We start from the raw sequence: 27,210 nt of genomic DNA on the forward strand, positions 1-27,210 counted from the left end.
GTAAAAGCATCCAGAGTGGGGAGGGTGAAGTCTCTCTCAACTTTGTACACTGATCAGCAGCCCTTGGGAAATCTGCATCCACCCTCCACCAACACAAGTAGGGAGCTAAAGGCCCTAAGTGAGACAGAGAAGGAGACTTGGAATCATGTGGAGAAAGGCCATCAAAATCTATGAAAATCCTTATCTTGGAGACGATGTTGGGCACATGACCATGTTCTTCATATATCTTGTTTTTTGTAAGCCTAAGATGTCAGCTAGTTGGAGGAAGCCACAGGGAGGCAGTATAAAGAAGAATTTTAGAACAGTCAAGAAATGGCTCAACATGGAACAGGATGACCTAGGTCAGAGATGTTACATAGTTACCAGACTAACCCTGGGATGATAGGACTGTAGAAGAAATTCGAAGGAGGTTCCATTGAGTGACTGTGAAGGTTCCACCCAACCTAGAGTTTGTGGCCTGAGAAATGTGCCTGTCCCCCTACACTGTGGTCACACATGTGCTTTTGGAAGGGAGGTATGACCCAGTGGTGGAGAGCAGCGGCTCCAGAGTCAGGCTGCCTGGACTGGCATGCTGGGTCCACCGCTTCCTATTCAGATGACCTTGGGAAAGTCACTTACTCACTACAAGCCTCAGTTTCTACAAGATAGGGCTAATGACAGCACTTACTTTACAGGGTCTTAATGAAGCTCAAATGGGATAATCCAAGCATTGAGCACGGAATGTGTACAGTAAGTGCTTGATGGATGATGGCACCTATTATAATTAAGATGGTACTATAATTAGTGTTATAATGGATGACAGCAGGATTCTTATCAATAGGGAAAGTTGACTATTCTTCTGCTTTTTATGGCAGTGTCTGGCCAAACGTCTTCATCTCTGATACTCCCATTACTTATTCTCCAAAAGCGCTGGCATATCAAGGAAAACGTGTCCCTATTTGCTCTGTGTCATTCTAGTCAGCAACATCTATGGACATTTGTTGGAGATGTGCTTTAGAGACTATCTCAGCCAACCTTTTAGTATGAGCTGCCCACGGACAGACAGAGTAAGCAGCTCTGGGCGTCATGTCATGACTGCAAAGCACTGCCAGATGTGCAGTAGAGGTGGTGGGAGGTCACTTGTACCGGGGGTGCTCCGTGGCCACCCAGCATCCAGCAACAGTGCTAGCTGTGACCTAGCACATGCACTGCTTATCGGGCCAGCCCTCCTTCAGAGAATGCAGCCAGACAGATGATCTGTCAGGAGAGGTGCACTCTGGGTGGTCCACAGAACCAGAAAACATGACTGCGTCTGGTCCGGTGCAGGGTGCCATTCCGGCGGCTGGATAGGGACCTGCACAAGATCTGGAAAATGCTTGTGGAGTTATCCATGTTCCTAACACTCACTGATACCATTTGGTCCATAGGCAACTCTGCTGGGAGGGAATGAGCCTGCATGTTGGGAAGTGATGGGGGTGGGGGAGGGTAGGAAGAGGGGGATTTGGGTTTATTCTGGAAAACGTTTGCCAGGTGGCTTCTGTCTTTATTATTTTCCACCCTCACAAATATGCTATTCACCTTTCTTCAGAATGAGGAAAGCAAGGCTTGAAGAGTTACATCTCTTGCCCAGCTGGGAAGAGCCAGTGGGCAGGGTTCAGAAGTCCCTTCTCCAGGATACCCTTAAGCCTGCGTGTGGCAAGTGCAAGGGTATGAAGACAGGACTGGGGGGCGGGGGTGGTCAGGGGGCTGAGGACCTGGGCCCAGAGAAGCAACTTCATTGTCTATAGACCCAGTTTGTGGGCAGTCCTGAGAAGGCCCGCATTCAAGCTCCTGTCACCCAGAGAACCTGACATTTGCTTGGGCTGGAATGAGCTAACGGGCCTCCTCTGCTTCTCTTCAGCCTTCCCTCCAGGCTTCTCTAAAGCCTCTCCAGGGTCTTCATGGTCCCTGAGCCATGTGACTCTGACACTCCAGGCTCAGTTTCACCTCTGTGCCCTTGCCCATGCTGTTCCCCCTGCCTGGAACACCCTCCTTCTTCTTTTTCCATGATCAAAACCAACGTATGCTTGGTCAGCTCCTGGCAGAGGAATTGGCTTTGGAAAGTTACAGCTAGTTACACAGGTGGAATGGCTGCACAGTAGAGGAAGGTTAATGGGAGACTGTCAGGGAGCCGGGAATAGATGCAAGTGCCTATTCACCCAGCAACTATTTACTGAGCACCTACTATGTTCCAGGTACTGTGTGAGATGTTGGGGATAGAATGGTGAGGAAAACAAGGCATGATCCCAGCACAGTTTAGTGTGTGTGTGTGTGTGTGTGTGTGTGTGTGGGAGGAGGGGAATGATACATTATTCAAATGAATGCACAAACATATACTCACAAACCAGGGACTATGATAGGGTATAACAGGAGTCCTGTTCTAGTCTGATGTCGGGGGAGGGGTCAAGGAAAGCTTCCTCCAAGGAAGTGTCCTTTGAGTTGAAATATAAAAGATGGATAGGAGTCCTAGGTAAAGGGAAGCAGAAGGTTTTATGCGGAGGGAATGACATGTACAAAGGCCCCCGAGGCCTTGCAGCTGAGCAGGATTAGACCAGGGCTGCGGATAAGTTGTCCAGAAAAGTTTGCTTGTTCCTCACCCCCCCTCCCCCCCCCCCCCCCGGTTCTCCGCGGTCCTCAGGCTGGTGCTCCCCTCCCCAAACCACGAAGCTTTAGGCTGATTACTGGACTTCTCTGTTTTGGGAAGTTAACCCCACCTTGAAGTTCTCAGCATCTTGGTTTATATGAGTCCTTCTCTGATAATTCAGCCTTAAGAATTTTCCTTTTCTCTGAATTTCTGATGCATTCGACTTCCTGGCTGAATGTCCAGGTTTGTGCAATGTCAAGTTGTAGGAAGATGAGTGAGCTTTGCTGTCAGGTGTATGTGGATTTAATTCCTAGCCGTATAACCTCTGACATGTTTCTTCTCTCTCCTGAGTCATGTTTTCTTTATTGACCCAATGGAAATCATGCTACATATCTTGCAAGTTAGTTTTAAGGATTAGATATAACATTTGTAAGGTTTTGTTTCCTACGTGTTTCCACCACCTGACACAGTGCCTGGCACGTGGTAGTCACTCAAGAGTTACTTACTGAATGAACAAGAGGCTCAGGCACTATGGATTGTATTCAGAAGGTGTTCAAGGGGTAGGTGGTCTTTACTACTGACACCATCACCCAATCACGCTGTTAGGCCAGGGTAGGTTCAAAAATACCAAGGACTGACTTTATAAAATTCTGCCATTACTCACTTTGATCAAAGAGGGCAGCAGTTAGCATTCTTTACTTACTTATTTTCTTGAAAACGGAGATTGGCCTCCTTAAAAGGCACTTAGATCTTATCTCCAGCCATTCCTCCACACCCTCAGGGCTAGCTATCCCTGACAACTGGCTTAGAGCTTGAAAACCTGTAGTCTGGCCCTGTTTTTTTTCATACCTGTCTTGGTCTGAGTGCCCACTACCTGGGTACCGTGGTTGTGAGCTGGCGGGGAGGTTCTGAGTAAGCTGTGATGGGAAAGCACCTGCTTTCAATGGGACCCTCCAAGCTACGTCCATTTGGTGTCCACAGTCTTTCTGGCTGAAGTTAAAGAGAGGAGGGAGAAGCCTTGACTGTTTTACAGGCTACCCAAAGGGTAAGTTATAAATGTACCAGGGTCTTCTTGGTATCTGTACTGTATAATCCCCAGAGACGGAGCAGAGAGCAGACACTGCTGCTTGTTCAAAACACAACAAAGTCTCCCACCCGTCCTTGCTGCATTTTGGGAACAGATTCACTGTCTGTCTGCAAAGACCCATCTGCAGGTCTGGTGTGCAAACAAGGGAAGTCCCTTGGCTTAATGGTCCCTTGGCTTTGTGTTCCTGGACCTATCCTGGAGGCCCTCAGCTCTCCTAGCAAACAAATCCCAATTAGCAGAAAAGTAAAATAAATGCTATAGACGACTCCTGAGATGTTGCCAGCTGTTCTGGTCTCACAAAATGACCTGACCTGAAAGCTCCAAGTTCTGAGAACCATTCGTCGGCGTGGTATTTTTCTGGGCACTGCTTCAAAGGGGCCGTGGTTGAAGACCAGGATGCTATTCTGGTGGCCTCTTGTGTGGGATAAAGTTTCCCATGGGCCCCCGGGGAGGGCTGGAACTCTCAGAGGGAGGTGTTCTGGGCACCCCTCACCCATATGCCTGCATGACAGTGGACCTCTTGAACTGAGTGGGGTGGAACCTTCCAGAGGCTGGCATGCACTCTGGATTCTGGGACACACTGGAGCTGAGCCAGACAAAACACCCAAGGAAAACTGCTGGAAGAGGTTAATGGGCTTGAGAGGAGGGTGTGGGGGAGACTGATTCATTAAATCCTAACTTTGAAGATCATAAATGGGATGTGAACTGGAATGGGTTCACTGGTGAGTCTGATGCCAAGTGGGGCAAACAAGGCCTGGTCTTGTTTCTAAGGGTTTCTTGAGGCCCTGGGCACCTACCCATTTGGGCACATGTTATCCTCAGGGCTGCTGGCAGGGACAAAGTGATAAGTCTTCATCACTGCCCTCAAAGAGTGGAAACCCCCCTGAGAAATAACATTGTCACACGTTGGAGCAAGACCCCCACACACAGAAGCCAAGCATCCCTGCCTACCTTTTGGCTTCCACCGTCCCCTGCCCCTTGTCGCACACTCTGCTTTCTGTCACTGTAACGACGGGTTAGGCTCTCCCACCTCCAGGCCTTTGCCTCTGGTCCCTCTTCTACCTGAAGGCCTTTTGCTTCTCTTTTTCTTGGCTAACTTATGGTGATTTCTCAGATCCCAGCTCAGGCAGGACGTCTCCCCCAGACATGTCCACAGTACCACCAGGGCTGGATTCAAGGCTGACTCACCTGGGGAGTGAGCACCATCTTTGAAGAGGGATGGTGTTTGTGTGATCTGGGTTTCTAGGAGGCCCCTAAGGTGACGGCCCCACAGTGTTCACCGAGCATAATCAGAATCGCTTTTGCTCTGCAAAGCGTGGTCAGGAGGGGAGTGTCAGCGCCCCAAACACAGAGTGTGCCTAGCTTGGCAGGGTGTGTCTGCTGCATGCCCCTGTGGCTCTCTGACTAGGACCACCTGGCTTCTCATCTCACAAGATAGAAATAAGCTTCCTTGAGGTAGGGACTCCCTCTACCTGCTGGCTGCTGAACCCCAAGGCATAGCACAGGACCTGAGGCATGTAGTCCCTCAAACACTTCTGAATGAATAGCACTAGTGAATGAATTAATTCCAAGTACTCATGATAGAGGAGGAGGAGGAGAAGGAGGAGGGAGAGAAGGAGGAGGAAGGAGAAGGGGTGGGTACCACTGACCTCCTTTAGGATGCTGAGCCTTGGGTTTCTCATCTGTGGGCGGAGTTTGGGTACTGACCCTCTGCAGAGACATGTTAACTGGGGTCTCCTGTAATAGGACCCCGTGACTCACCTCTTTGGATATGAATCTTCAGTATTTGGGGATCAGGGTCCCATTTCGGCTTCTCATGCTTTTCCCTGCCTCCCTCTTCTTTTCTGGGTGACCCTTAGGAGTTAGGGCTCCTGACTCCCACTCCAAGAGCCTAAACATGAAACCATCCCTGTCTCCCTTTATTTTATTACCTTTGATTCTCTCCTGCAGCATCATTAATTCCTTTAATCATTCCTTCATTCAACAAACATTCTTGGGGGACCCCTGCCACATTCTAGGCACTGCACTAGGTGCTGGAGTCCCAGATGCAGCCCCTACTGTCTAGTATCTCAGGCTAGTGAGCACCAAGGAACTGATCATTAAGAAATTAGTATGGCCTGGGATGGACAGAAAGCTTCCAGGAGGAGGTGGCATTTCAGCTGGGTGGGTCTTGCAGGAAGACAGATGTGTCAACAGAGGCACGAGGAGAAAGTCATCCTCACAGAGACGAGGGCCATCACAGGAAGGTCAGTGTAGTGGGGGGATGCAGTGGGGGTGATGGAGGCTGTGGAGGGTAGGACTTGAGGTGGGGTCCCAGCTCAGGACAGCAGGATATATGTCGCTGAGCTCTTCAGAATAATCCTTTTGATGTTGGGAAACCAGGGAGGCTTAGGTGGGGATGTATGTGGATTGTTGCTCCTATCTGTTCTTGGGAGAATGTGGGGGGTTATGGGAGAAGGTCCACCTTTCCCACTTTCTGTACTCTGGGATATTGACACTCCCCTGCTGACCATAGTTTGCAGAGCAAAAGCCTCTGTGACTCTAACCATGCTTGGTGAATACTTTGGGGCAGTTGCCTTACTGGCCTCCTAGAAACCCAGAGCACACAAACACCATATCTCTTCAAAGTTGGTCATCGGCCCCAGGTGAGTCAGACCTGAATCCAAGAACCAGTCAGCCCTGGGACTTTGCCCTGTCCTAGGCCAAATGATCCTTATCCTTCCCCCAAATTGGCTGTGCCCACTGGAAGAAATTGAGAGTAGCTGACTTTACAAGTAGTCGAGTTAGAAACGAAATGTATTAATCCCAAGTCTAGGCATGTGCCCAGGTAGTGACTCTTAAATTTTGTCTTTTAAAAGTTTAAAATTGAGGTCACCACTTAAAACATGAATGCAGGAGTGAGATGTAGATTTTGTTTGTGTTCCCTTTTAAATCATTTCAAAGTCCCAGGCAACTTGACCTTTCTGGGCCTGTGTTCCCTTTCCTCCCTTCTCTGGCCCCTTCGTTTTACATACAACAGATGTCAGAGGGGGCCCTTGTGTGTTTCCTGGCCTGCTCAAGCAGAAATCCAGTGCCTACAAGGTGAGGAGAGCTAGGACGCTGCCAGGCCCCTCCTCCCCTTTGCCAGGAGCCCCAGGACAGGGCATCCCTAGGACAGTCTTGCCTGGGGGACCCCAGCACACAGGCAGGGACTGAGAAACAAGAGTCTCTGTGCAGAAAGAAGTTTTAATATCCTCTGGGTTTTAATAGCTTTCTCTGAGATGGAAACTTGGGTTGAAATAATTTGCAGCTCTCCAGATTTTTCTGTGTGTGTACTTGGGTTTATTTTTAGCTGCAGGGGTTCATTTCTCGCCAAAAAACCTGCTTAAATAAAACCAAAATTAATATTTTTACTTAATGGAAAGAGTTAGTCAGGACAGGCTTTGAACTGGAGACTCCCTATCTTGATTGGGAGTGCATCTTAAGGGTCTGACTGTGGGTTTGACATCAACAAAAAGGGCCTTTGAAACTGACAGAAGTGCCCTCAGGGGACCAGAGGAGGATGCAGGAAGAGCCTACTTCTGAGACTTCTCTGAGGAGCATTCTTCCTCACACAGGCTGCCCCCCCCACCCGCCCACACCCCTCAAGTTTTCTAGGGCCATCTTCCTGGAAAGGTGGGATTCTGCTCACTCCCAGCTGTTTTCCTTAGGCTCTCCCCACCAAGTCTGGTCCAGGTTTCTGCTTCCTCTGGATTCAGATAAAGCATACTGAGTCTCTTCTCCAGAATGGGCTAAGACCCAAATCAACTGCCATCTCCAGGGAGCCCCTGACACCCTTCCCTGAGACAGGCTTCACCCCTCTTTGTGGCATACCAGCTGTGTTTGCCAGACTCGAATGCCATTCACCTGTTTCCTTTCCTGTCTTTTGTAACTCTGGCCCCGAGTTCCTTCAGGGCCTCATTTATCTCCAGGTTCCTGTGAGTCTAGTACAATACTCAGTAAACGATCATTGGACAGATGCTTATCTGACCCTAAGAACTGGGACCTGCCATTATCCCCTTTCTGATGGAATAAGGCTCAGAAAGACATGGTCATTTGCCAGAACTTGCTCAGAGGACTTATTTATCTATTTTTTAAAAATTGCCCTCCATGTGGGTGGCAATTTTAGCTTCACGTATTCATCAAATACATATTGGGAGCCTGTCTCTTCTGGTTGCTTGGGCTACAGCAGTTATGGAACAAAGACCCTGCCCGCTCATGAGGCTTACATTCTAGTGGGGGGAGATAATCCATGAACAAACAAGGTCTGTATAATATGGCAGATGGTGGCTGGTGCTTTGAGCTTTGAGCACAGTAAGGCTGGCCAGCAGATATAGGGAGTGCTTGGGGGAGGGATGTTGGGGGATCAGGGGAGGCACCCTGACCAGGTGATATTTGAAACCAGGTGAGGGAGGGAGCCCTGTGGCTACTGAAGAAAGAGTGTTCCAGCAGGAGCAGTTGCAAAGGCAAAGGCCCAGAGAGGATGGGTTGTTTGGGGTGAAGAAAAAGTAGGAAGGAGATGGGGTGCTGGTGTGGAATGAGTTGCCATTTCCTGAGATGGGGCCGATGGGAGGCCTAGGTGTGGATGAGGGCCATTATTAGGAGCTTGGTTTTAGATGGGTTGAATCTGAGATCTCTTATTAGACTTCTAGGTATAGATGTAGACTAAATGTAGACTGTTGGATATATGAGTCAAAGGTCATGGGAGTTCTAGGTTGGAGGTTGCAAAAATGTGGGAGCTGTCAGTTGTACAGATGGTATGAACGTCACATGCTGGATATGAATAAGAGGAGGACAAAGAACCCACTGCTGACTGGACTGAGCACCATGGAGGTCATGGGTGACCTTGACGAGAGCTGCTTTGGTAGAGTGGAGGAAGGGCATTAGGTCATCATAAGAACCTTTTGAGCTTGGTAATCATCACACCAATTTATAAGCTGGGATGGGAAGTGACTTGCCCAAGGTCACATAGTGACAGAGCAGTGACTTCATTCAGGTCCCATGTGCTGCATGCATGTTCATTTCAGTGTATCATGGCCACTTCCATAGGGGTTTTCTTGATCTGACCTTTGAGCTTCTGAGTTTTTCTAGAGGGGCTTTTGGGGTTTGGGGTGGTGATAACAAAATGGGCTGGCAACCAGAAAGATTCAGTTAGGGCAGGCCCCTCAGGCCTCTGCCCCCCACCCTTAATTCCTAAGGCCCCTTCCTCAAACATGGACATCATCAAAGTGTCATCAAAGTGCCCAGAGAGGCAGCAGATAACTGAGAAGGAGCTCGAAAAGGCCCTGGAGGTGGATACTAAAGATCTCAGCAAATGAGGAAATGCTGAATCGCAAGAATCTTTTGGGTCCCTGGTGGTCTTCCTCTGACTAGTGCATTTGAGAATCTACAAGTACTCACCATCAGCAACACGGCAGTATATTATCTGTTTAGCTTCAGGGTTACAAAGTGCCTTTTTACATGTGCACTGTCTCATCTAATTAATCATTCTGATTAACCTCAGACTCATAGTGTTGTGAGAAACCTCATGGATCATCAGGTTTTGTGGTTTCTAAGTTGTTTTCCTTCCACAAAAACCTTGCTGGGGAGCACAGGATGCTAAACAGATGATACTCTGTTACACTGCTAATAGTGATTACTTGTGGATTCCTACTACTAATCAGAGGACGTGTGTGAGTGATTGGAAAGGAAAGTGGGTAGTCAAGGAGATGTGGAGGTCAGTGGGGGATTATAAGGGGGCCCTGCCTCCTAGGGACAGTCCTCCTCTCTGATGCTTAGTAGCACTGACAGTGGGGGTGGGGAGGTGCAGAAAGATTATGAACTCTTGCAATCAGTGCAAATCTCATGGAAAGGTTTTAAGGCAGTCTGCTTTCTTGGGGGGCACCAATTTTCTTTTTCCCTCTGGGATGCAAAACTGCCCTCAGGGTATCTGATCTTCTGTTCCATAGGCAGAAAATGGGGACAATAACAGCCACCTCATAGGGTTGCCATGAGGACAGAGTGAGATAACGTGTACACATTGCTTGGCACATCAGAGGGGTTCAATGCATGGTAGTTGTTACCAATGCGTTCTAGTTCCTCCCCTCTTCCCTAGACTTACTGATGTGATGCAATGAAAGGCAAGGAGCTGAGGGTGAATTAGTGGGTGAGCAGCTGGAGAAGCAAGAGAGCCTGGCTCTGCCCTCCTTGCAGAGGCTAAAATGCAGGCTGTCCACGATGCACAGGAAGTGAGAATTGCTTAGTGGCTGAGCCAGGTGGGCTGGGGGATCTCCTTTATTGTGAGTACGCTGGCCTCAGAAAGGAACTTTCCTTTGCCATCCTTTGAGGATGACAACTGGGAAATAAACATCAGGTGACCATTAGACAAGCTGGATTGCAGACATCCCTCCTTCCTGATTTCTCGAGTGCTTCCATGGGAATGGGCATCATTTTAACACTCCCAGACCCCTCTCTTCCTTAAGTCCAGGCCTGAAAAACAGGTGAGCCCAGGGTCTAGGCTTTTGTGCCTACCTAGGTTCTGCCTGCTGCCGTCAGAACAGTACCTTCTCTGGGGTTGACACTAACACTGATTTCTGCTTTTGGAGAAATTCATTCTGTCTACTGGCCAGGTGTACCTTAGTTATCCTCCCTGTTCTTCTAAAGACATACCTTAAGCCAGCAAAATCATTCTACAGGGCCTTTGAGAGACAGGTATGGGGCAATGTGTGTGTGTGGTTGGGGGAGAGGTAGTATCTCACCCACTAGATGGCTGAATCAACTCCTACATCATGGAGAGGATCTGTACTGCTCTTGACAGGATGCTAAGATAGGCAGAATCTGGAGTCTTCAGTTGGTGTACATTAATCCAGTTAAGGGATCCTTGCTCCCAAACCTAGCCAAACTCAGCCTTCCAGCCCACTGGTAGGAAAGTCCAACAATCAGTTTGGAGTAGAAAGGTCTGGATTTGATTGAAGCTAGTTGGATGGGAGGTGGAAGGAGAGAGTGAGCGGCAGGGGCCAGCTCATGGGTGTTTTATCCCTCTTTGAATATTCCGATGAACAGCAGATGTGCAATTTCTGGACAGACCAGTAAGCTGCACCGGAAGCAGAATCCTGTTGCCATCAAAACTGGTTTTTGTTCAAAACTTATGCTGCTTGTGGTCTACATTACCATGGATGGGTGGGGGCAGGCAGCACACAATTATTTCTGGAAGGGATGTGCCTTGTTTTTGCAAGCTCTTATTATTCCTCCCCCAATAAAAAAAAAATTATTGAAAGGAAGGAAAGATAATTCTATAGATCTATACATTTGTACCTGGATCCTAAGGTGTATGATGTATTTAAGAGGGCCCCACATACATTTATATATCTATGTGCCAATAATATAAGTATACATAGCCTCGTCAGTTTCTTCTTACATGCTTTTAAATTAAAATATTTCTTTTGACCTCCACACTCAGAAGCCCAGGAGCATAAAAGGCTCCAAGACTGAGATTCAGGCTACACCTCACCCCCACTTCTCTGACTGGTGCTAGCCATGAACTTTTAAACTTTGCCTTCCCGCTAGACTGTACGAGGTGGGAAATGGGACTTCTATGTCTTGTCGTCACCTCTAGCAGTACCCAACCCATTTTCCCAGACGCCAACCCAGTTCACGCCCACGTAGGTTTACCTGCTGGAGGACACTAGGGAGACAGCGTGGGCGCCGCTCCACAGCATGGAGGAGAATAAAGAAAACCTGTGTCCAGCTAAGCCCGTCTGTAAAGTGGGCTTCCAGCCACATCAAGATGGTGGGAACGGCCAGACGTGCTGCCAGCTCCAAGTTTGGAACCGTTTTCTGTTGTTGCTGAACCGTGACCTCCCTGCACCTCCCCTGTTCACTCTGGTCCCTGGGCCAGCTAACGCCTTGGGGGCACCCTGATTGCCAAACAGGAATGTAAAAAATAGCACACATTTGAATTGCAGAGGAAAAACTGAAGCAAATAAAGACATATTAATTCACAGACCAAATAGGCGGATTTGGGGTTGGCCAGCGATTTTACTTTGGAAGGACTTTGCGAATCTATGTGGGAGAGCAGAATGTTATTTAATTTTAGTTCAGTTTAATGCAGTTTTGTTTTTATAAGGAGAACACTGGTGTGGCCTCTACACTGGGTCATCTCTGCTTCAATCTTTCTGGACCATGACCATGGGATTTTGTTTGGTACTGGCAAGTCACTCTTGGGCTACTATGGATGATGAGATGGGACAGGTACCTATGATGGCGTGGGTGCTCCAGGCCTAAATAACACCTTGTAAGTTTGTTTTGACAAGTTAATGTGTGCTCCCCCACCTCTCCCTGAAATTTTACAAGACCAAAGTATTTTGATCAGCTTACCTTTCTCCTCATCCTAAGCAGAACCCCCAGGTTTAGCTTATAGTGCATGTTAGAAGCCTAAAGGTACTCTGGATGGACACATAACAGAAGTCATGGTAGTGGTGGTAATGCTAATAACAGTGACAGCAAACACATAGGGTTTGGGATGGGCCACACACTGTCCTCAGTGTTTGTGCTACTTAACCCTCACAGCAACTTTATGAGATACTGTCATAGATTAGGAAACAAAGGCACAGAGGGGCTTAGTAACTTTCCTAAGGTCACACAGCATCAGCGCTGGGATTCAAACCCAGGCAGTCAGGCTCCAGGGACCTGGCTCTTCAATGCTAGGTCATGTTGCTGCTCTACTAGTAATAAGTATATCACTTATAAGCCACGTGATGGGCACTGGGCCAAGACAATCAGAGATATTTAGGAGGAAGGAGCTCTGGGGACACAGGGGTTTGCCTGAGGCTGCATGGTAATGGTGGAACTCAAACTCAAATGTGGCTTCCTGATTACAAAAACTTACTCTCTTTTCCCTGAACTATTCTCAGATGAAAAGGTTCCAAGCTCAGACCATTTCGGGGTAAGGAAGGAATTGACTCACTGTGCATGCAGAAGCTTCCAGAAGTACCCAGCTTTATAGGACAGGTCTGCTTATGACATGTTATGTCTAAATGAAGTCAAGCCATTTTTGAGCCAGGAAAGGGTAGACGTTGCTATTTAAAGGAATCCCTTTTGCTTTTTTTCCTCCCAAGGCAAAGACTCACTCCTTCTTTTACCTTCTGTATTAATAAAGAAGCAGAAGATGGAGCCAAATCAATTCAGGAAGAATCAATAGGAAAGTCCTGGCAGACATGCCTTCTGCCCAACAGTTAAGCTGTTACAACCTGCCTGTGGGAGTTAATGTAGAGGAAATAGTCCCTGGGGCCTCTGGGAGGATGGCTCCCTGCCAAGGATGCTGTTTCAAAGTCAGACACAGAGGTGGGGGCAGAATCTTTAGGGAACTTGGCCTGGGATCTTGCCAAGCTCTCGTTTTTACAGCAGACTTGGAAACAGCCACTTGCCTCTTCCCAAATTGAGCTGCCTCTGCTGAATTGCTAACTTTGCCACTGGGCTCCGTGTTTTGCCATCCCTGGCAAGTAAGGTTTGGAGGGGCCATTGATTCATCTGGATCCTGACTTCAAGTCTGACTGGGAGAATAGGCTCCAAGCTCATCTGGGAAGAAACAGGATAGGATTCAGCTGGGGTAGGGGAGTTGGTTCCTAGTAAGGAAATTTTTAAGAGATTAGAGACAAGGAATTGAGAAACATGGTAGGACAACCAAAACGGGGAAGGATAATGAAGCTACCAGAATAGGCAGGTAGGGGTGTGTGTGTGTGTGGGTGTGTGTGTGTAGGGGTGTGTGTGGGTGTGTGTGTAGGGGTGTGTGTGTGTGTGTGTGTGTGTGTAAAGGGTAATCTGTTTAACAAACATTTATTGAGCACCTGCTCTTTTTTGGGCTAAGTGCAACGTGAGGTAAGAAAGAGTGATAAGATCCTAGAGCTGGAAGAGTTCAATTTGTGATTCAAACACGGCTGCTATAAATGCAAAATCCACTCCATTCTGGTCAAAGTCCTAGCATGAGAGCATCCAGCCCCCTTTGATGGAGAGGCTCTCTGCCCCCATGACAGCACCGCCTCAATCCCCCTGACTTTGTTGCTAGTTCTTGTTATTAGATGACTTGTTCTTTGGCTGAGCCAATGAACGCAGCTTCTTTGCAGTTTCTGAGTTCTGTCTTCAAGATCTGTCCACTTGCTGGTTTGACAAATATTTGAAGATAGCTTCTTCACATACAATAGAAAAAGAAGCCTCTTATAATCTCCAAGTCAATCCCTCTCTTCTCTGTGTTCTTACTGCATGTAGTAAATGCCTTTCTTCCAGCCTTTGTCACACTGGGTCTAATTATTTTTGTATACATAGTCGACTAATATTTACTGAGCAACTCCCTTCTACCAGATGTTGTAGTAAGAAATTTCATAAGGTTTTTTGCTTAATCCTCATTCCAATTCCCTGACATAGGTAGTACATCCTCTTTACAGATAAGAAAATTGAGGCTCAAAATGAGGAAATGGTTTCACTTCTCTGTCAGTTTCCTCATCTGTGTAATGTGGATGCTAATACTGACCTTATAAGGCAGTTGTGAGGAGTAAATAAGTAAAATGTACTCTTGCATATAGTAGGTGTGCGATAAATGGGAGCTATTTTTTCCAGTAACAATCCTTCCATGGGTCAGCCCGTCCCATCTTTATCAATAATGATGATAATAATGATGATATTAATAACATTAATATACACTCTGTCCAAGACATAGTGCTGAGAGTTTTCCACACGCATTATCTTGCCCAATCCCTTCAATTCAGGTAACTGGTAACATTATTATCCTGTTCTGTAGAAGAGGAAATTGGAGGCCAGAAACAAAGTTACTTGCCCACAGTCATAACAGCCGCAAAGAACAGGGCTAGGATTGGAAGAGTCTGGTTGGCTCCTAAGCCTCTGCTCCCAACTGCTTCTTCCTCTACCACATCCTTATTGAGCTGCTCTCTACTGCATCCCTTGCCATCTAAGTGCTGGGGACCAAGGGCCCCATCAGAGTGCCAACTGGGGCATGGAGGTCAAACTGGGGTACATCACAACCCTGTGGGTGTATCAGGATGCATGCAAAGGAAGAGTCCCAAATGAGGTAGATCTCAGAAAGCGGTCCTGGTAGAAAGAGAATAGGTCTGGGAGACCATGGGATTGTCAGAGGTGCAATGGAATGAGGGCGGGAGGCTCTAACAGGAGAAGTAGATTTTGGATTATGGTGAAACCACAGAGTCACTCCTCCAGGGGTGAGTACAGCCTTAGAAATTTCCAGACTGCAACTATGAGTGTTTAGGGAAATTAACTCCAAAGATGTCTGTCTTCTCTTTCTCTTCCACTCCTCCCTGCCCACCCCCATCCCAGTGTCTCTTACCTGAATGCTTGCTCTTATAAACACAATCATCTATTCTAGTTGCTTCAGAGTTACAAAGAAAACAATTCCAGACATACTGGGAGCTGGATGCCCACCCTGAGATGTGGTCCCTAAAGTGGTTCAGGCCTCCCTAACTTCCCTGTCTCTGTCTTGCCTTCTTCTACAGTGATCCGGGCCAAGGTGGTGGGGAAGAAGCTGGTGAAGGAGGGGCCCTTTGGCACACTGGTCTATACCATCAAGCAGATGAAGGTGAGTGACAGCAGCCTGATCCCAGGGTTCAGGAGGGTTTGGGGGGTTTTTGTCAGAGTCTTGGCCAATGGAGGCAAGTGGGGTTGGACTTAGGGTTTGCTCAGTGTCTGAGCCCCAGCCCTAGCCCCTCCACCTGGCTGGAGAGGGCATAGATGAGGCAGCAGAAAGGGACAGGTGGTGGTGGTGGTGCTGGCTGCTTCATCCCAGAGCCAGGGCCAGTGGAGTCCCTCAGAGGCAGCTGTTAAGAAGCTGCGCTCTGGAACCAGACAGCAGAAAGCCCTGTTACCTAGTAACTATGAGACACTGGCCAAGTCACTGCCCCTCTCTGGACCTCAGTCTTCCCATCTGTAAAATGGGGGGAGGGATGTTGACTAGATCGTCTCTACAGGCTCTTCCGAGGTCTGACGTTTTAGGATTCAATAATGCCTACTGGTTTTATGCAGTCACTGAGGTTACAACTTAGGTTTAACCTCTCAAAACTTTACATTAAACTTGTGCTGATCACAGGAACCTCAAGCCAAAGTAGGAACGTCACCCTCTCTCCCTATTTTCCCGGCTTTAATTGTCTTCTTGCATCCCAGTAGTTAGCATCGTTTACAAAGCATGTTCATATAACTGAGCATATTTGTGAGGATGTTAACATTATGAAGCACATTCAGGAAGTATGCCCTAAGAAAAAGCACATCAGATTCAAAACCTAGGGAGCCTGCCTCCTAGTCTCATCTCCATTCCTTCACTTGGCTCACTTGCCTTAGAATTGTCCCTTTTCCTGGGCTCAGTTTTGCCATATGTCAACAGTGTGAGGTTGGGCTGGGTACCCCTAAGAGCCCTCCTGGCTCAGGCATTTCAGGGTTCTAAGTGCCCTGGGACACAGGCTGTGTTACTTCTAAGCAGGAGCTGGTTTGGGTGCCTCAGCACAGAGGACTGGGGCTCGACCCTGAACAACTTGGCAGCTGGTCCATCACTCCACCTTTGTAAGCACCTCCCTACATGCAGCACTCTGTGCCAGGAGCTGTGGAGGCCACAAGGAAGATGCGGTTCCTATGTTTAGGAACTATAGTCAGGTGGGAGAGAAGACACACGTGCAGGACTAATCAGGAGTCTGAGATGGGGTGTGCCCAGGTCCCAGGGGACTGCTAGCCCTTGTACTCAGTGCCCACATTTGAGTTCCCAGCAATTAGGGTGGGACCGGCAGGCAACAGGGACTTGGTAAATGCTTGTCCATCTAATGAGGGGATGAGTGTGAGACGCACTGGCCTGAAACTCCCGAGGAGACAATTTATGGGTAGAATTGAGAGGGGGAGTGACACAGCCCCTGGGTTGTAACCAACCATCTCAGAGGCAGACCTCCAGGCCTCATAATTCCTGCATCCTGAGGCCTGAGGTTAGATGTACCGAGTTTGTGGAACCTGTTGCTTTGGATTCAATTCTGGAAACATCCACAGCATTCTGGTTATGTAATGTCCAGAGTCAGCCCTGGCCAGCTGCCCTTGGCTGCCCAAGCTTGGTCATGGGACCAGCTTATGTCTTCAGATGGCCATGGGGAGGGAAGAGTGGGTGGAGAGGGGACCAACAAGAGCAATAACAACCCAAAAAACCCACTGTGCAACCCCTGGCAGCTGGCAAGCAAATGCAAAAGCAGGTTAGACAAAAGCAGAGGTTCAGGAGATGCATTCCCTGCCTGCTCTGGAATAATCCTTCACATTGTGAGATGCACTATGGTCAGCAGAGAGCTGGGAGGGGAAGAGGCTGGGAGCAGTGGTTCCTAAGTTTGCCTAGCTTCTCTCCTTCCTTCAAGGCCTGGATGCCAGGGTGACCAGAGGCCCTTGCTGTGGGCAGAATGTCCCATTCCCCCTCACTGGGAACAGCCTCTGAGCAGTGTTTAGAGGCCAAATAACATTTGCTCACCCATCCACTTCAGAGGACACACACCCACTCCCAAGATGCTGGTCTTTTGTTGTCCATTCACCATCTTTCACCCAGGTCCATGGATCAGAGTGCTGGACATTAGAAAATAAAATCCCTTGATTTACTTGTGACAGAGGCTCAAAGGGAAATGAGTTGTCCAGAATCACACATTTAATTAAAGCTAGATCTGGTTCCCAAGCTGAGGTGTCAGGGTTCCTTCCCAATCCTGTGTGCTCTTTACAGTGACTCCCAAAATCTCCCTGCCATCTTTCTTTGATCATCAACCACTATCTAGTACGTTTTATTAACTCTGCCCTGCTACCAGCCCAATATTAGATAACATATAGAACTGGTCATTGCCCTTCTATCCAGACAGGCCCCTGGATTCTGCTGGTTTCCAGGTACCAGTCTGCTAATCCAAGAAGGTGCGAGACATAGGAGTAGGAGTAGGCCATTCAGTCACCCTCCCTCCCTCCCTCATGTCCCTTCTTCTCTCCCTCCTCCCCACGCTCTCGGTGCTTCTGTGCTTTGCACTGTGATTTTTTGATCTGAGGATGCAAAGATAATTTTTTTTTTTTTTGCGGTACACGGGCCTCTCACTATTGTGGCCTCCCCTGCTGCGGAGCACAGGCTCCGGACGCACAGGCTCAGTGGCCATGGCTCACGGGCGCAGCCGCTCCTTAGCATGTGGGATCCTCCCAGACTGGGGCACGAACCGGTGTCCCCTGCATCAGCAGGCGGACTCTCAACCACTGCACCACCAGGGAAGCCCCAAAGATAATTGTTATAATGATGGGGGAACAATTCTCACAACAACCCTGTAAAATAGATACACATTATCCTTTATTTTACAGGTGATATTTGGAAAGGCTAAACAACCGTCAAGATTGTATAGTCAGAAAGTAGCAAACTAGAGCGAAATTAGCGTTTTTGCCTACAGGGAGATTACAGAGCAGTGGAGCAGCAGGCTGATTCATCATTCCCACCCACTTTGGGGGCTCCCCCCACCCCATTTGTATCTAGTTCCCCTAGGGAACAAAAGGAGGTTAACTTGGGTTTGTGGATTTGTCATCCAGCAGTGTAGCTCTTGACTTGCAAAGGGTGTATGGAAAAATATCTTTGTAGGAGGGAAGGGGAAGAGGCCAGAGAGGGGAGCCTGCAGGAGTTTTGGCACTGGTCCCTGGGCGCTTTGTTCTAGCGGATTAGAGTCTACCCCAGAGAGTCAGCTGGGGAAAGCAAGGACTCCCTTAGAGCAGGACTAAAGGAACGGGGAAAACGTGAGAATTTGAGCTGCTCTGTCTGAACTCTCTTCTCTCTCAGAGTTCCCACCCCCTCGCCCCAAAACTTCTCACCAGATGAAAGGCAGGCAGACCCTCTCCCATATGCTAATTCCAGGGCCTCTGGTCCTCCTCTCAGGCATCTCTTGAGTGTGCAGTGACCCACAGGTGTGTTTGGGGGCAGGGGAAGGGTGTTAGAATGTTGAGGGAGCTTATTGCAAACCCAAACATGGAGATTCGCTGGGGCTGAGGCGCTGGGCTGTGGTACAAAGGTGGAAGTTTCCAGAATTGGATGTTCTAATCTTTGGGGATCTTATCTCTTATCAGGACCATGAGAAAGCATCTGCTTTGCCTGTAGCTATAGTTTATGCCATGGAGACATGCTCTCAGGCTGGCTGCAGGGGACAGCACGTGGGGGACATTATGTCCCAGCTGGTCTTGGGAAAGGCCCATGGGGAGGCCCGCTGGTCATGTGCTGTGCATGTCCTGACTCTGGGCAGGACAGATCTGCTGGACAATCGGAATGCTTGGCCCCCAGTGACTTCCTTCCTTCAAGGCTTTGTCTAATCAAATGATTAATAGCAGGGTCTCGCCTTTGAAGCTCCAGCTGGAAGCCTCTCTGACTGCCCCAGCCTATGGGGAACAGTTCTCCTCCCCCAAATGCCTGTGACTCTGTTCTCATGCGCTCTGCCACCCCAGCTAGACAGCCCATTCTGTGAGAGAGATCCATGCACTTGGTACCTCAGTCAGGTTACCTAATGTCTCTGAAACTCGGCTGCTTATAAGAATCAGTTGTAAGTTTAAATGAGTTTATGATATAAAGCAGTATCCAGCACAGTGCTGTAGGCACGCCAGAAATATCTGACATAGTGGTGACAGTTCATGCTGCAAGTATAAAGACCAGACATTCCATAAGAAATAGGGAAAACTCCCCAAACTCAGAAATTTCTTTCCCACGTTATTTGTCCCTTCACCCCAAGGGAAGTTAACTTCTTAGAACTTCGTGTAGATACTATCACAAAGCGAAGCCACGCCCAGAGGCTTGTAGGGGCCAATGTGGTGTATATACAATACTGCAATTAAATATTATAATGGAATATTATTCAGCCTTAAAAAAGGAAATCCTGTCATTTATGACAACAAAGATGAACCTGGAGGACATTATGCTAAGTATAAGCCAGACACAGAAAGAAAAATAATGCATGATCTCACATATTTGTGGAATCTAAAAAAGTCGAATTCTTAGAAGCAGAGAGTAGAATGGTGGTTACCAGGGTCTAGGAGGTGGGGGAAATGCGGAGGTGTTGGTGAAAGGGTACACATTTTCAGTACTGCAGGATGCGTTAAGTTCTGGGGAGCTAGTGGACAGCATGGGGACTATGGTTACCAACACTGTACTACATACTAGAAAGTTGTTAAGAGAGTAGATGTTGTGTTCTCACACATAAAAAGGTAACTATATGAGGTGATGGATGTGTTAACTAGCTTCATTGTGGTAATCACAATGTATACATATATCAAAACCTCCCCTTACACTGATAGACTTTTTATCTGTCAGTCATACCTCAGTAAAGCTGGGGGAAAAAAGAGCAACCTGTCTACGTCTGAAACCTGCTTTAACTACTTGCACTTAAGTGATGAGGCTGGGCAAGACATGTAGGAAGAAGAGGACCAAATCCTTCCCTCTGCTTATTACGAACTTTAGTATAACTGGCTTTAAACTAATTTTTACTAAAGGTATGCCAAGTGCTATTCTAAGGCATTTAATTCTCAAAAACACTATATGAAGTAATTGCTTTGCCCCAATTTACAGATGAAGAAAGTGAGGCCCAAAGATGGTACGTAACTTTCCAAGAGGCAAATAAGTGGCAGAGACAAGATGCAGACTCTGGCTGTCTGTCCACAGAACCCGAGTTTACCATTAATCTTCCATTGCATCAGCTGGATTAGATTAACAGCCTTTCCAATTCTGAGATTCTCAGATTCTCTGATTTCAGGACATTATAAACCTGTTATAACCCTCCTAAGTTTGTCAAACCAATTCTCGGTCTCTATGACTACAAACCTAATAATACTTTAGGATCAATATTTAGATCAAGCTGGATTATCATAAAGAAAAGACAACAAAATGAGTAAAACCTGCCTTTACCATACATTTACCATATTGTTATTTTCAGAATTGACCCTGAAAGGCAGCTCTGTATTTGTCAGACTCAGTCATTTATAATGTGTTAAGATTTTGGCTCCACATGCAAGTGCTAGAAACCATGTTAAAATAAAGGGTTCTTCAGTTCAAAAGTAGCAGAGATGCCAAGCTGATTTCAACAAGTTGAGTTCTTACTGGGCAGGGGCTTGATTCTTACCCATAAAGCAGAAAAGAGATACAGGGGACAGACCAACATGGAATAAACTGAGGCTCCAACAGGCTGGCCTGAAAGACCTAGAGAGAGTACTGAGTTGGAACACTTGCCAAAAAGTCAAAGGTCATCCACACCAAAGTGAGAAGTTGTCGGGCCTGGGAATGAGTGCAGGGGACGTTCTCCCGAGGCCACACTTGATGGCATGCACACAGCAGCATGCTTAAGCATGGTTCCTGTTAAATCCAGAGAGGCACCATCCATCACTGAGGAAGTTGGGGGTAGGATGTGACACGCCCGTGCTCCCCGAGAGCACAGCTCAAAACTGAGAGGACAGCACTTCTCGCTGCTCTTGGCTGCATTTCCTCGTTCATCTGGAGAGCCTCCCAGGAAAAGAGGGTTAAGAAGGGAGGCCAGGTAAATTAAAAGCACCTGCACCGATGGTTGCACACAATTAGAACAGCACTCCCCTTAAAAAGGCAGAGGCTCCCAAACCCTGTCGGTCCAAGAGACCCTTTGTGATGGCAGAGGGCTTCATGGACCACCTACCCCCGCCAGCCAGTCGCCACTTAAAAGAAGATGGCGAGAAAGAAAAACAGCCCATTAGACTGAATGGGAGGCACTTAGATGAGACACCAATGAGGTGACGTCTGGCTTTTTATTACCATTAGTAAATTACTTATGCATGCCAGGAACTAAAATAGAGACGTTGTCTTATTGGAAACCCTTGGGATAAGCCTAGAGACCACCAGCCAACCAGGGCCTGTGTACTCTGAGAACTGGGGGATAATGGGATTGGGCAACACCTCGGTGCCCCCTCCCACCTCCACCAGCTCACATGGTTAGCAGTTGTCTCAACAGATCCGGGCCCGCATAACGCTCGTCGACTTGACCTGGAATAACCAAGTGGGTTCAGCCTTTGTTACATTCACACCAGTGGCTCTGAGCGCATGCTGACAAAGGAGGCACAATAGCTATAAATGGCATCTGCCTGCATCAGAGGCCCTTAGCCATGAACTTGTGAGGCTGCATTGGGAGACAGCATAGGATAATGGTTAAGAGCAGATTCCCCTGCTTGGATGCCTACCTCTGCTATTCGCCAACCGTGTGGCCTTAGACAAGCCACTTAATCTGCCTAGGCCTCAGGCTCCTCATCTGTAAAATGGAATGGGAGGTGTGACTGGGTGGATGGGAAGGTTTCTCGGGGAAGGCACCACCCATGGCTCAGACAAGTGAGGAGCAGGTGGCCTCGTCTCTGAAGTGAAGACCCTGGGGTAGGTAGGTCAGTGACCGGCTGCACAGTGGCCTATTAGGGGAATCCGATCCCACAGCCCAAATGACAGCATGTGTTCTGAGCCCTGGTCCCCCTCTCATGATATTCCTTCTGCCCACAGATGTACCGAGGCTTCACCAAGATGCCCCACGTGCAGTACATCCACACAGAAGCTTCCGAAAGTCTCTGTGGCCTTAAGCTAGAGGTCAACAAGTACCAGTACCTGCTGACAGGTAACGGCCAAATGCAGCATCTAGGCGAGGGTTTGGCCAAGGTCCACTGTTCCTTCACTTTAGATGATGGAGAAGGAATGGCAGACCCAGCAGTGTTCTCAGGACGTTGGCGATGAGCCCACTGACTTATAAGGAATATCTAGTGTTGAGTCCATCTTGCTTGACCAGTGGTGGGGGCTTGAAGTTCCTACAGTGAGGCTGGATTTTAGTCTCCGCTCTACCACTGACTCTGGGGAGGAAACCTAGTTTTGCCTGGTTTTGCAATTTCTCAGCTTTACTGTAAATAAAAAGAAATTGCTAGTACCTATTGCTCTCCACATCTTAGGACAACCTATTAGGTCTGTCTTTGAAACTTATCCACCTTTAGGCAGTCAACGTAGAAAGGAAAAAACAAAAGCAAGATCAAAAAGCCATTGACACGGGAAGAGAATAGTTGGTCTCTGGCCCCAGCTCCAGTGCTTACTGGGTTTGGGACCTTCTGCAAATCGCTTAACCTCTCTGAACTTAATTTTCTGCATTTGGAAAATGGGAATACAACTCATCCTAAAAGGTGCTGGGGAGGACGAAATAAAACCATGGGACTGAAGAGTACGTAGCACAGTTCCTGGCCTAAGGGGGTTACTCAGTAGGTATGAATTCTTCCTCTTCTGGCTGGGTTCTGGACAAAATAACCCCCGCTTGTTGTCCCTCTCCTCCTCTAGGCCGTGTCTATGATGGCAAGATGTACACAGGACTGTGTAACTTCGTGGAGAGGTGGGACCAGCTCACCCTTTCCCAGCGCAAGGGGTTGAACTATCGATATCATCTGGGTTGTAATTGCAAGGTAAGCCCCAGGGAGAGCAGGCAGGGGAGGTGCTGGCTCGCAGCCCCAGAAACATCAGCTCCTACAGTACTGGGCACTGGGCTGTGAGGCTGGGAAGGGTGTGCATATCAGGCCTGAGCAGAGGGGCAGGTCCAAGAAGGAGTGGTGAGGAATGTTGCACCAGGCTGAGCAGTGAGGAAGGCGAGGAAAGAATGCCTTTCTGCTGTAATATGTGCTGCCCACTTGGCAGCTGCCGGGGCATGAGGGCTCTTCAGCATCCTTGGCCCCTCTCGTGGCTCAAGGTTGTGGCAGGTACAGGATCCTTACGTTGGCAGGTCCTGCCCAGCAGCCCCAAGTGGGTTCACCTAGGCAGCTGACTCGCTGGTGGCCCCCGCCCCAGGTGGGCAAGCTGGCGCAGGACTGCTGATACCACTTGCTGCAGAGGGTCACTCTTCAACCTGGCCCAACTCCTTGACCCAAGCACAGGGTCAGGGCACACAGCCTTGCTGCTGAGGGAGGCAGTTAGGCCATTCTCTCAGTTAATTCTCACAACAACTCTGCAAAATGGGACAATAGTGATTATGACTAGTACAGTTTTAATTGTCCCCATTTTGCAGAGGAGGAAACAGAGGCCTAGAGAGCTTAAGTAGCTAGCCCTAAGTCACACAGCTCACTACGTCTGATTTCTAGCCTAGGGCAGCTGGACTCTACAGTGTATGCTTTAATCTTTCTAATTTCTCAATTCCCTAACGACAGCTGAGAGCTCCCGCCTTTGCCTGTTACCATTTGAGAGGGAAAACACTCCCAAATGTCTAATTCTACCACTTTCTGGCTGTGTGACCTGGGGCAAGTTACTTAACCTCTCTGAGGCTCTATTCTTTGTAAAAGGGAGATAAATCTGTTATGAGAATTAAAGAGAATATTATAGAAGCACTTAGCAGAATGTCTGGTACACAGTAGGTGCTCAATAAGTATTGGTGAGTGTTATTTATATTATTTTCACTAAGGGAGTGATGTGGCTGGGCTCCACCTGCAGTGGTCCCAAGTTCTGAATCCAGTCTCAGGCAAGCATCAGGCCTAGGTCCACCACAGCAGGCTCCACCAACCTTTGGTTGTTATCTCACTGCAGATCAAATCCTGCTACTACCTGCCTTGCTTTGTGACCTCCAAGAACGAGTGTCTCTGGACCGACATGCTCTCCAATTTTGGCTACCCTGGCTACCAGTCCAAACACTATGCCTGCATCCGGCAGAAGGGTGGCTACTGCAGCTGGTACCGAGGATGGGCCCCCCCGGACAAAAGCATCATCAATGCCACAGACCCCTGAGTGCCAGACCCTGCCCCACCTCACTTCCCTCCCTTCCCACTGAGCTTCCCTTGGACACTAACTCTTCCCAGATGATGACAATGAAATTAGTGCCTGTTTTCTTGCAAATTTAGCACTTCGAACACTTAAAGGAAAATCTATGCTGTCATATGGAGTTTATTTGGAACCATCCTCCTGGCCCACCCTTCCCTTTCTTTTTGGTTTTGACATCACCCATTTCCACCTGGAAATTTTTGGTGCCATGCCGGAAAGAATGAGGAATGTATATTCTTCTTTGTGATGATATAATCTATATTTTTTTAGGAAAACAAAAATTGAAAAACTACCCAATTTGGGCATTGTAATACCTACCCCTCTTTCTTCTTCCCCATCTCACCATCTCCCAGACCCTCCTCCCTTTGCCCTTCTCTTCCCCCTTCCCCAGTACATAAAGGACACAGACAAGGAAGCTGCTGAAAAGCCAACTGTTTCAAATCAGTCAAGGGCAGCAAGCAGATAGACTCAAGGTACGCAGAAGATCTTATACACCAAGGAGATGCTACTGCATGTCCCCACCAGACTATGTCTGTCTGTGTCTGCACGTGAGAGTGAGGGAGGGGAGGAAGAAACTGCAAGAGGGTCTGGATGATGCAGCACACACACAATTCCCCAGCCCAACGATGCTTGGGTTGACCAGATGTTTCTGAGTCTGGAGCAAGCAGCCAGGCCAGAATAACAGAACTTTCTTAGTTGGTGAAGACTTAAACATCTGCCTGAGGTCAGGAGGCAATTTGCCTGCCTTGGACAAAAGCTCAGGTGAAAGACTGAGATGAATGTCTTTCCTCTCCCCGCCTCCCACAAGATTTCCTCCTGGAAAACTCTTTAGTAGATTTGGCCAGGAGCTTGCCTTTATGTAAATTGGAGAGATACAAACACAGTACACTATCCACAGATATAGGACCAGTAGATATGGGTAGAGAATACTATTTCCAAAGTAGCATTTATCTCACCTAGGGGGATGTGTCTGCATACACATTTGCATATACCCACATGGGGACATAAGCTAATTTTTTACAGGACACAGAATTCTGTTCAATGCTGTTAAATACACCAATAGTTTAATCTCTTCTATTTTGTTGTTGTTGCTTGTTTAAAGAAAATCAGGACATTCCAAGTTGACCTTTTTTTTTTTTTTTTCATTTTAATTAAAATTTGAAATTCTGAGCACCCTTAGCATCCCTCTAATTGGGGTCATCTGACCTCTGTCCCTCTCCTTTTCTCCTGCTTCATGTTTGGGGCCTTCGTTTAACTGCCTTACTGGCTTGGCTCAGATGGGAGATGAGAGTGAATGTGGGTCAGGGGCCTGGGCACAGGAAGGAAAGCTGCAGTGCCCTGCCTTGGCTAGATGGCCACCTTTCCTGGGTTTGGGGACAACTTGCTCCTCTTCCTCCAGCTTACTGGTGGGTGAATGCCACCTCCTGAGGTCCTCAGCTCATAAAGTTAAAATTGGTGGTCATTGGGAAAGCCTTACTCTGCAATCAGCTGTAGGGTTTTTGTTGTGTTTTTTGAAGTAAAACTATAATATAAATTCTCTGATTAAATAAAATTATTTTAAGTTTTAGTGTTGAAAGTGAGATGCCAAGAGTAGGTGATAATGTATATTTTACAGAATTGGGGATGGTAGGATGGTTACATTTAACATGATTGCTCTCTTTTTTCAGATTATGGGTATTTATCCTGTATTAGTATTTGTATCTTCAGTTCATTCCACTTTAGGAAACAGAGCTGCCAACTGAAACAGGAGAAAAAAAAAAAAAGAAGCAGACAATACATTGTAATGTCTCGCACACAAATGCAAATGCCCAGGCAAGGTGTTTGGCAGGACCCCAGTGCAGGAAGGCAGTACAGGCATCCGGTTTCCTTGGGATTGATTTCATTACCTATCTTTCACCTTGTGGTTGTGACATCTGGCATACAGGAAATGGGGGTGGGGGGGGCAGGCGGGGGGGGGTGCTTTGCTCTCTCAATGGGGCAACGTGAGCAGGAGAAGCTGAGGTCAGCAGGCCAGTGGTTTTTAAGGGGTGAGCCCCAGACTTGGTGTTTTAAGATTTTCTTTATTTGGACCTCAAAGTCCTATAAGGTGGAACCCCTAACCCAACCTGCACAAGTGCCCTCCCACAACTGGGCATTAGTGTGACCTCCATGAGGCATCTGGCTATTCTTGGTCCCTGGTGGGGTCATCTCCACTCACACAAGGAGGGGCTTGAGGTGAGGCCTCAGCATGAGTCACCTGAAGTTTCCCTCTGAAAAGTTGGTGGAACCACAGTCCCATCTGCCAGGCCCTGGCAAGGAAAACAGCAGGTCCTGAGCAAAGAAGGGTCCTTTGCAGAGTGATGTCAGAGGGCGGTTTTTGAGCTTTCTATAAGCTATAGCTTTGTTTATTTCACCTGTTCACTTACTGTATAATTTAAAGTCATTTATGTAGCTGAGACACTTCTGTATTTCATTCATATCGTGAACGTTTTATTTTGCTAAATCTTATGTCATGTGTAGGCTGTAATATGTGTACATTGTGTTTAAGAGGAAAAAGAAAAAAAAACAAAACCCACACGCCGCCATTTTCCTGAATCAAATTCTACAGTGGAACGGAGGGTAAATACTTCTACTGCGCAGGCAGCTAGACTGGCGAATTGGGGAAACTAGAAGGAACTAGCACTAGAGACTCCTCCAGACTCCTCCCTATCGGCATCCTAGTGGCTTTCTGGA

General features: G+C 47.8%; 1 protein-coding gene across 1 annotated transcript in view; it reads left to right on the forward strand.

Annotated features, from left to right (window-relative positions):
• The window catches only part of TIMP3 (TIMP metallopeptidase inhibitor 3), a 54,307-nt gene extending 28,643 nt beyond the window's left edge, over window positions 1–25,664 (forward strand). Inside the window, exons 2-5 of the mRNA XM_022599878.3 lie at window positions 15,206–15,288; window positions 22,225–22,336; window positions 23,038–23,159; window positions 24,268–25,664. Coding sequence (XP_022455586.1) covers window positions 15,206–15,288; window positions 22,225–22,336; window positions 23,038–23,159; window positions 24,268–24,465 — 515 coding nt within the window. The 3' untranslated portion in view covers window positions 24,466–25,664. The remainder of the gene's footprint in view (window positions 1–15,205; window positions 15,289–22,224; window positions 22,337–23,037; window positions 23,160–24,267) is intronic.
• Window positions 25,665–27,210: the final 1,546 nt, after the last annotated feature.

This window comes from Delphinapterus leucas, chromosome 11, assembly GCF_059928025.1.
Source record: "Delphinapterus leucas isolate spDelLeu-1000000601 "Yukka" chromosome 11, BTC_Dleu_Yukka2, whole genome shotgun sequence".
Taxonomy (NCBI): Eukaryota; Metazoa; Chordata; class Mammalia; order Artiodactyla; family Monodontidae; genus Delphinapterus; species Delphinapterus leucas.